Source organism: Cariama cristata, unplaced genomic scaffold (genome assembly GCF_000690535.1).
Source record: "Cariama cristata isolate BGI_N322 unplaced genomic scaffold, ASM69053v1 scaffold34279, whole genome shotgun sequence".
NCBI lineage: Eukaryota > Metazoa > Chordata > Aves > Cariamiformes > Cariamidae > Cariama > Cariama cristata.
Genome location: NW_009636887.1, coordinates 29,440 through 40,471, shown reverse-complemented (window position 1 = coordinate 40,471; position 11,032 = coordinate 29,440). Strand labels below are relative to the sequence as shown.

At 34.1% G+C, this 11,032-nt stretch overlaps 1 protein-coding gene across 1 annotated transcript in view; it reads right to left on the bottom strand.

The window, feature by feature from the left end:
* Positions 1-315: 315 nt before the first annotated feature.
* Positions 316-11,032, bottom strand: part of CDC14A (cell division cycle 14A) — a gene marked incomplete at its 3' end in the record, with an annotated part of 37,419 nt that continues 26,702 nt past the window's right edge. Inside the window, exons 5-9 of the mRNA XM_009708093.1 lie at positions 10,930-10,992; positions 7,629-7,716; positions 5,555-5,785; positions 2,964-3,102; positions 316-472 (exon numbers count right to left, since the gene is read on the bottom strand). Of these exons, the coding sequence (XP_009706395.1) occupies positions 316-472; positions 2,964-3,102; positions 5,555-5,785; positions 7,629-7,716; positions 10,930-10,992 (678 nt within the window). The remainder of the gene's footprint in view (positions 473-2,963; positions 3,103-5,554; positions 5,786-7,628; positions 7,717-10,929; positions 10,993-11,032) is intronic.

The window sequence follows — 11,032 nt, the reverse complement described above, 5'->3', positions numbered from 1 at the left end:
GATTTCCAGGAGGAAAACTGATTTTTTTCCTTCGTTCTCCAATAAACAACTGAAAACCTTGAAAGAATTACTTGAAATAATGCAAACCTTTTGAAGTTTCCAAAATGACCTATAACAGTTTTAAATATAATCTAAGCTTTTTTTTTATTTTGGAAAAAATGGAGATTGGTTCTAATTATGACCCATAAAGTTTAGCTGTGAAGAAGCAACTTAGTACTAATACAAGCCTAAAAAAATTCTAAAAATTATCTATAGCTAGTTATTAAAAGATCAGCTCCATCTCTGTTGTTTGAAATTTTTGCTATAAACTCTTACCTCTCTGTATTGATCCAAATCTTGTACTTTATTCAAGCTGTCACTGATTGAAATGTCATTCAAGCCACAAAGAACTCTGTTAATGTTTCCATCAACTACTCCTTGTTTCTGCTTTGATCGGATGAGATCTCCCTCCAGCCATAACATTGCTTGCTTCCTTTAGGACACAAACACAAATCAATTCATATCAACAAATTTGCATACACATAAAAAACCAATATGGAAAGCATGCTACTTCTACACATTGCCAACATTCGAATCTTCTGTACATCTTCACTTGAAAAAAAAATTTTTCAATGTCTATCACATATACCAAAAAAAAAAATAATCGTTTTCAATGGTTAAAAACCACAAAACCATCCCAGAATCACCAAACAAGTCTGCAGCCATCACAGAAATATTACAGGTACTAAAAATTTTACAAAATCCTAGTGGGAAAAGAGATTAACTAAACAGGAATTTGCAATGGCATTTTACTGCATTATTCCTCAATAAGGAAGTTTGCTGGGTAGGTACTAGATGGAACTAGGATGACCAAGAACTGAGACCCTATTACATATTGTTCTAACAAATTGAAATTCCTATACTGAACAGAGAAAAAAAGAATGAGAAATTAAATCAGAATATACTTTCACTGGAAACTTTTCTTTGTTTGAAAACAGAATATTAGGGCAAAGCTTAAGACCCAAGTAGTCTGAGCCAACTGCCTAAATTTGCTCAACAATAAATGGGAAAGGTAAGCACTTCCAGAAAAGTCTCACTGCGTCCCAAGAAAACACCAAAAGAAGGGAGAAGGAGGGAGCAGAGGGAGAGGGAGCGCCACTTACTCCACCTAACAGAAGTAGCCTAGAAAACATTATTGAATTTAAGTATCTTTGAAATCTTTCAAGATTAATTGCCTTCACAGTAACAAACTGATCCGATATATACTTGGATGTGAGAATCTCTAAAAAAACCAAACAAAAACAAAAAAACCCCACACACCACCAAAACCTATTCAAACCTCTTATTAAACCTCAAGGAGCCTAAGAGATGAAGCTTTGACATTTATGAGTTCAGAGATCAAGTTGCAAGATCTTACCTTTTTGTTAAATGCAACTTCGCAGCCCCAAGGGCAAAATATTTTATATTGGAATGATGCAACTGATGTTAGCTCCTTCTTTCTCAATCCCATTTTGACACTACTAGTGACACTTCTTGAATTTTGGCTGATTGTCAAAACAGGTATCTATTGCCATAAGGACAACAGAAAATTCTTACTGAAAAATACTACAGCTCTTTGCTAGGAATAATGTAGGAATGTGTGAGTGAAAAAAAAATCTAAAGGCTCTTTGCCTATCTATAAAATCAGACCAAGTATTTATGCGCCACTGCAGAAAAGATGTGGGCCCTGCTTTTCCTGTCTTTCAAGTAAACAGCACTTACTAATCACACTACCTACTACCTTTCTCTCTTAATTTTGCTCTGTTCTGGAAGTTATTTTTAAGAGTGCATCATCCAAGCATCAGCATGGTGTGGAGAAGTTTAATCTACATTCAGTAAGCAATTGTGGTTTGTGAAAGTTTGTGATTCATGGTATTTTGAATAATGGTGGGCCACCCCTCAAAGGAGTGCCCATTCAGTTGCACTGGAAAATAAAAGGAATACTCGTTCATGCTCAGTTTCTCTTATGAATTACAGTAATACTCATTCTTTCTCTCTGATATCCTATGGATTTTAAGATGCAAGGTCAGTGCATGTTTTACTGTATTTACACTGTATCTGGCAAAGCTGTTGCATTCTCTTTTTTCCAAAAAGAGACAAATCTCTGGTGGATTTTCTCAAAATATTTTTTCTGGTAACAGTGAAAATCCCTCCAACTAAATATCATCACAGTATCAACTTAAAAATATCAGGATAACCACTATAATAGTAAATGTACAATATAGAAACCACTATGAAATTAAACTTAATGTCTACATCACTGAAGCCAATGCAATTTTGCCATTCATTTCCAATCAGGACCAAACCTTGAATCACCCATTCAAATTACCTGTACATGAAATGTTCTCAACTGAAAGCATACAGTAAGTTTTGAGAATGAGCTGTATTAAAACCATACATTTGTTTTGCTAATGACTAGTAGCTCCAAATCAAAGTGCTTCATATGTTACATTAGGAATCTGACAGTGATCATAAGCTGTCCACCATGTACTTATTTAATCTTTAGTTACAAGAAAGAAAAAGACATATCAATTATACTATTGTAAGATTCATTTTAAGCTTCATCATAGGTTATAAAGTACATAAAGTCTATCATTTTGATGTTAATATTTTAATAAATCCATACTGTTGATTTAATCTTTTGTCCACATCTAGACTTTACATTTCCAACATACTTGTCTTTAACTCCTAAATCCTGCAGAACACAAACATGCAGAGTCTTGAGACCCTCTGCCCCTTAAGGTGACAAAATGCACAGCACTCCAGAGAAGACGATTGCTACTGAGTAAGTTTGATTTCAATCCTGAATTAACTAACCTTAAATACATTGCAACAGGCAGTAATATACGATGTCAGTAGACAGAAAGTAGATCCTATAAATAGTGCAAGATGGATAAGGATGTAGAGAAGCAGTTGATTCTTAGAAGCAAAGAACGTATACATACTCTTCCAAGAAGTGTTGCTGGGGTCCTATAATAGAGCCTGGTCGACATATTCTTATCCAAGCAATGGCTTCAGCATGTGTGAACTTGTAGTGTTTCATTATGTAACAGGCAATCAGTGTTCCTGTTCTCCCCAGGCCAGCTACAGAAACACAAACATCAACATTCAAATACAAAGTCATGTTTTTCATAATTATCAAATTAAAGTATGGGATATGAGAAGACTTCTCTGCAATGTTATTCACCACCTTAATATCTGAAGAAAGAATTTCTGATTCAGTATCCCTTTATCACACAATTGGATTTCAATGCTGTAGATATAAGAACAAATACATCATACTTATAAAAAGTTAGCAGCATTTAAGAATGCATGCAATAGTGACCACTCTTAGCACTTGTACAATTCTACTTGAAACTTTTTTTCTTTAAAAAAGCCGGTATTTTAAAAAAGCCATGACCAAGCTGGATAGAAACTTCATATTTATAAAACCACTAAAACCCAAAATCTAAGTACCTTTGAGAGGCCAACACACATACTTTACAAGTCAAGGTTCAAATACATGCAAATACATGTGCACATCACAACAGATGGCAGCATGTGTCTTCTCAGACAGTGGCTTTTTCTTTTTGAATCAGTTTTGTTGTAAAAACAACCTATAAAACTATTCACTGCTATCTGTATAAACAGCAGTGAATGCTGACCAACATATAATTTTATATATTGATAGCTTAAAATAATTTAACTCGTTGCCCCCCAAATCACAAACTAATCCTGTTTTTAAGGAGAGAATAAAGAGACAGAAAAATTAGCTTTTACTATCAGACAAATCTCTGTCTGATAGTATAACAACTATAGAGTAACTATAGATAACTATAGAGCATATAGTATATATACTATATAGTTATATAAGTATATAGTAGAGAGAGAGAGTATATAGTAACTATAGATAACTATAGAGTAAAAATTAATCTCTTTCTAGCCCTGTGTCTTATCTACTAGTAAAGTGTCTCCCCATTTAAACCTTCTTTTCCTACAAATACAATATTTGCAATTTATGGTCTCATGGTGGCCAGCTCTTGTTTATGCACCAACAACTATCTAAATGGAAACTCTCTAAGCAGTCAGACACCCTGGCTGACAATTCTACACACAACTACAAGCTTTTTACATTTAACCAATAACTAAATCTTGCTGTGACTTTTTGGAGTTGATTGAGGTAAAAGGACAAAGGTAAAAGCTCACAAATCTTGAGATTCCGTAACTGTGGCAGACTAGCTCTGAAGAATCATTTAAAAAGAGGAAGTATTGTTAGAGAGAGAATTTTGGGCTTGGGTGCTTGGTTTTGGTTTTTTTTTTCTAAATGCAAAAGGAAAGTAACATGCAAATAGATAAGCAAGAGCTGTACTATACTAAACATACATCTGAATAAGAAAATGGTCTCTGAAAATTGCAGGTAACATCTACCAGCTGCATATATCACTAAGACTTCTTCTCTAAGTTCCTGATAATGTACAAACTTTCCATAGCAACCCTTTGCATTAAACCATTCTATTAATTCTGGGACAAGCAATTTCTAGCGTGGAAGCTTGTGCTTCTGCAGTAAGAGTACAAGAAAACTACAGACAATACATTAACCCTGAGTTAATTGTTGATTTAATTTTGTATAGGCTTATTTAGAAGAGTGTAAAAAACCTAAAAAGAATGAGGCTGTTGGTTTGCTTATTAAATGGTCAGATGAAAGAACAAGAATAGTTCAGTTTAGCAAGCACATATCTAAGTCACTAGAAAAGTATATTGTATTCCTTTAGCAATTAAGCCTGGAGAATAACAATCTACTCCTGCTAATCAACAGTTTATACTCTCATTTAGTCAATAAGCAGATGTCCAGCTTATTAATGCCAGAATTTCTGGGTTCTAACCACAGTAACAACTAGTTAGCAAATAAACTTATCTATCTTTGATATGCATGTTTATTGTTCATGGAAAAATTATGAATAGCACTATTCTTGCTTCAGATCAGCAAGACATTTGTCTCCACAATGTCCTTACTCAAGTCTAAACATAAATCAAGCTGAACCCTTCAAAGCCTTTGTTAATCGTTCTTGACTAAGCATGTTTTGTGTACTTTCTGGCTGATTTGCTGAAATAGGCTGGTCTGAAATGCTGGCATCACAATAACTCACATTAACTTGAAATGTGGAAGTCATGCTCCACAGAAAAATGTAGAACAGTCCAAAAGCACAAAGAAAACCTTTCAGTCTTTTGCATTTCCGAGCCAATTATCATAATACTGTGAAAGCATAATGCAAAAGAGAAATTTCCATCAACCAAAACTCATGTCGTCAAGTGATATTAAGAAAAAACAGAACAATGCACAACAGATTGTCAGTTACTGTAAGCAGCAGTGTAGGATGAAAGAACTTAATACGTACATGAAAATAACAAATACTTTTCATATATTTAGTCAAGTATCATAAAGCAGTATTACTTTGACAACCAGAAAGTGTTATTTAAATGCTTTATTTCTGGAATTAACTCTTTGGATTTATACTTATTTTGAACTTCAATCTGAGAAATAAGTAAGCGCACACACCTTTACAATGTACAGCAATAGCACCGTCAGCATTTTCACAGATGTTCAGGAACCTCTGAACTATACTGTCGCTTGGTGTGCTTCCATCTATGAAAAACAGGTCATAATGCTCAAAACCAGCATCAGTAAAGCGTTTTGCCTCATAAATTTTTTTGTTTAGTCTTATGATTGATGTGACATTGTGTTTCTTGAAATAGGGAAAGTAGGCTTCAGGCGCATGAAGAGGATAACCTATTAAAAAAAAATAAAGCAACCATCATTTAATGTCACAGATAAAGTTCAAAGTCCTACTAATCACAATTGTTCCCAAAACCTTTTTTGAATGATAAACATGCTAATGCTGAAAATGCTTTAATATTTTATTCAGAATACACATTAAGTGATATAAAAAGTTTTCCACAAAAAGCTCACAAAGACCACTTCATACAATTAAAAAAAGATCAGAAAAACAAATTAAAGCACAGTATACTTGAAACACTGCACTGTCTCCTGTTTAGCCCATTTCCGTCTACAAGCAGGGTTTTATACATAAAACTAGGCACATATATGAATTCAGTATTTCAGAACAGCTGTTCATCTATAGTCAAGCTGCAGATCAAAGAGTAAGAACATGCTTTAGGATGAAACACTGTGCTTACAAGGAAAATAGATTGGCAATCTATACTGTGAACAAGAGGAACAGCCAAAGGATATACTGCAGTACCAGAAATATTTGTGCTCCACCGTGAAGTAAAAAAGCTTTAGTACCTTGATTCAGTTGAGATAAAAGGATCCTCTAGATGAAGATGGTGGGGTGGGAAGGGAGGTCAAAGACCAACCACACCACAACCGTTTAGGACACTTTCATCAAATCTATGTTATCTGTTGACAAGGGTGTGAGGGAGTGGGTGCACAAGCACGCATGTCTATAGGATGTTTGTATGTAAAGTGTAGTTTATTCTTTTCCATTAACAATTAAGTCTTATAAACAAGACACAGGAACAACATAGCTACCACAAAAATCAGAAGGTCTATCATTGACCAAAATCACTGGTTTATCTCCAGAATTTTTATTCCTGTTCAAATAAAGTCCAAAAGCTTCCTCACAAAACATAAGTCCTTTCCACAAGTCATATATGCATTGGTAAATGCAATTAGAGTCACAACATAATGAGAAAAACATCGCTTTGTAATGTGTACTTACACTCACCTAGGTGAGGCTTTTATGTAGCCTCGTAACTGGATTTTAAGCATCAATTTAGTAATTTTCAGTTATATATGTGTTAAAAACAAAACACAGGTTTTCCAAATTCCATGGAATAATTTAAGTAATTTTTGAATATTACTTACTGCAAGAAAAGACTGTAACAGTGATTGGGGAAGAAACCAACCTAAATATTTTCTCCCTGGATTTTGTTTAAATCTTCAGTGGAAACTATGTAATTAGCAGCATTCCAGTCATAAAGGAAACATGAGAGAGCAGAAGTGAAAGACCAAAGAGGTAGCTATTCAGAAAACATGCTCACATGAACAAAGTGAAATAGCACAAAGAATAAGGTGAAATTCAGCAAAAATCTGATTGTAGTTTTTAAGCGACTAGGTGGAGCAAATGTCTACTCTCCCTCGGTCGGTGAAGTTTCTCTTTTTTATGCCATTAGAATCACATAGGTTCTTCCCATTATCCCTAGAATCTTCAGTAGTAAAGACAAACTGCTTTTTAAAGTCTGTCCTGGCCTTTGTTACAAACCTCTTAATTCAGTCTCCTTCGCCTTATGCAACTTGCCTTTAATTCTGCATACTTATCATATCAGGTGTCAGGTTCCAGGAGAAAAGTAAGGGACCTGAATTTCTCAGGCACTTTGTCACTGAATGAAACTCATTGACTTTAAGAAGAACTGGAATTCTTCTAGCAAAGAAGAATTCCAAAACCTTTGGAATTACGTTCTATGACTGTATATAAAGTGTTCACTGTATGATTATTTCTGAAAATTAAGGTTAATCTATAAACCTCTATTATCTTCTGCTCATTTGCTGTGACTGTTTAACATGCTGTAAAAAATAAGATCATAGAATAACATTAAAATATACACCATACCATTTTCAAGTTTGCTTTTTGGGTGTGGTCCACTAAATGCCAAAAATTTTCCTGGAACAATCCAGTTGAAGTCACCGTTTTCCACTCGCTACAAGAATTTCAGAAGAGAAAGAGAAAAGCATTTTAATACCTGTACCTACAAGGTTAAAAAAATTACTCAAGATTTTATTTTACTTTTTACTATGTTCTTGCTGCATTAAAACAAAACACTTCAGACATAATTAGGTAGCTTAGCTATATGGGACAAACTAACTAACAATAAGCTGCTTCTCAGAAATCTCTTAAAATGAAATGAAAAAAATTTTGCTGAAGTTTTCCAATAAAAGCCGAAAGATCCTGTATCTAAGATATTCCTCCCTTAAAGGGTTCAGTGTTTTAAGACACCTACTTCTAATGACACTGACAAACATCAACATTCTTCTATGTTTTAATCAAAGAATACGGAAAAATGCTTCCCTGTAAGACACTGGCTAAAAAAACCAATTCACAGACAACAAATTCAAAACCAATTAGCCTTCAAAAACAATTATCCTTTCCTTGTAGAAACTAAAATTTACAAATTGGCACAAGCTCTGATGAGCCAGTAATCACAGAAGCAAAGTACAAATCAAATAAAAAGACTAAATTAAAAAAACTTTCAAATTGTGACATTTTACACTTCTTGCTCACTTTTAAATAAAAACTTCAAAAAGGTTCTGCAATTTCTGTCAGTGCCAGGACTAGACGCTTCTTTGGAAAGTTCAAAACTGCCTTTTTTTTTTTTTTTTTTTAAATTGAAGAGTGCTCCTTCCTCATTTGGCAATGCAGTTATTCTCAGCGTGACTTTTAAGGACATGGCACTCAGTTCAACTGCATTATTAAGCTTGTGTTTTTAGCTCTCAGCTCATCAAAACATCGTAATAAGTGAAAGGTTCTGATAATGGACATTACTGTAATCAATTCACCAACTGTTTGCTTAGCTAAGCCCATTAGGTTTGCTCCAAATGTCCTCACACAGTGAAAACTCCTGTAAGCTAACAAGGTTGCATAAGGACCAGTGAACCGGTCTTACTGCTAAGTCAGGACCCCTCACCCCCCCAGATCTGTATCACAGACTGGAATCTCAACATTGTAGCACCTCTACCTGCTTTAAGAAAGAAGTCCTGTTAGAAAAGTTAAAAAGTATTTTTATATTTGTATTACCAGTTTTATTTGTGAATTAAGTAGTACTTTATAGTAACATGGGTTATTGTGAATAATTTAAATTTTAACCAGTCTGAACTACAGATATATATGCATATGTGTGTATATATACACTCAACATTACATGCAAACAACATTATTATTAAAAAAGATAACTTGAATATTTTACATCTAGTTGAACAAAAGGGGAATTAGCTGCCTTAGTGTAGTAAGATGAAAGAACTATAAACGTGAAATAGAATTTCCTTTAGCCTGCTCCCTTTAAGTCTTATGCAACTTTTCTCCACATAACTACACATTTGAAGACCTAACATAGTAAAAACCTGGAACATTTAAAGTTTTACAAATATAGCACAGGACATATCCAAACATACAAAGCTGACCATGATGTGTAAAGTAAAGTAATAGAAGACATACCAAGAAATGGACAAAAAGTTAAAGATGATTCCAAGTTCTTGCGTCTTAGACAGTGGGCAGCATACTTTAAACATCATTCACACATGCATACTTTTCACAAACTAAAATAACGTTAAGCATTAAACAAGATAATGGGATAGCTTTAGACAATTATTTTAATACTTTTTTCAGTCAGATTAATGCTTACTACATATACAGAATCCTAAAAATTCCCAACCATCATTTGTTTTTAGAACAAACATTTTCCTTTTCTTCACACAGTAAGCAAAAAAGCAACAATTTCATACTTTAAATTTGTTACTGTTCTTTTAGTTTCAGTAATTCAGCAAAGGTTATACCAATTTCTTGATTTAATTGCTATGGAACATTGTATTATATAGAAATTCTACAAATTCTCTTAAGTATGGGAATAGCTATATGTTATAGTGTGCCTATTGCAGCCAACATCTACTGTATAGATTTGTGTTGTAAATTAAATTTTTCCACTGTTTATTCCTCTCCTGACTTCCCCCTCTTTCTTGAACATTTATGAAGTATTTCCTATAGCTGTATGTATTTCAGATATGTAGAATCACCCATAACTTTTTGCTTGTGTCAAATGTAACAGAGATTTAAGAAGAACAATTATCCCTAAAACTTGTTCGATATTAGAAATATTCAACTTAAGATAATAAATTTTTAAATGGACGTTTTCAGACTAAGCAAATTTATTCTCATTATCTCCAAGTTTTCTGAAAATTGTAATAGGGGGCTGGGGGGAAGAATGCTGGTTACAATAAAATAACACAACTCTGAAAAGAGTTTAATACATATATTCAAATGTTTAGTACACCTCCAGTTTATCTATCTTTTTCCCTAATCAACGTAACTGCAGGAACTTCAGGGAGTTCCAAAGACAAGGTCCAACACAACCACATGGTTGCCACTGACTTCAGCAAAAACCCTTTCCCTTCCTTTGAGTGTGGGAAGTGGTAGATGATCATGCAACTCTTCTGGACCAGATGTATATACATTTTCTGTGCCTGTGATTTCCTCTGTACATGGCCCAGTTCACAGGTGCAGCACAGGCGTATTTTAAAGGTTCTCTGCAGCAATATAGCTTGAAATAACTATCTGCTACTAGCAGATAAAGGTCTGTATGTTACAGAACAAAGTCCTAGAAGCATCTAGAGTCATCCAGACTATCTATTCTGAAGTTGCAAGAAGGATGGCAGAGCAATGAATGATATCTGTTAGCTTTCTGGGACTTCATTAGGGAAATATTTTAGATATATTTTCATTACTGGAATCCTCATATAATACATCCTTACTAAAAACGCTCAAAATGTGCTTAATCTATACGGCTATAAAAACTTTATCATATATTTGGGACTAAAAGCATCTCAAGAAGCAACTCAACAAGTGTTGAAAGAAAACACAGATTCCATGGGTCAACCAAGAGACCTTGGATGATATCCTGGGGGAAGGTTGGGAAGCCAGAAAGGCTACGAGAAAACAGTAGACTTACTATGTGATGCACTGAAATTGCAAGGATATTCATCCTGCATGTTTTTCACATACAGCATACAGGTTTGGATGTACATACCTTACATATGAACACTGGGTTTTATTTGAATTAAAATGTGTTTCAAGTTGTGGAATACTACATATTCTAACTTATTTTAGGTAAACCAAACACATTCAACTCATTAAGTGTACAAACCTCATAGTGTTCATATTCATCCACATCAAATGTCTTAAAGTCAAAAAATCCATGCTGCAAGGCCTAAAAGGCAACAAGGTATCAGTTTATACTGAAATATGAT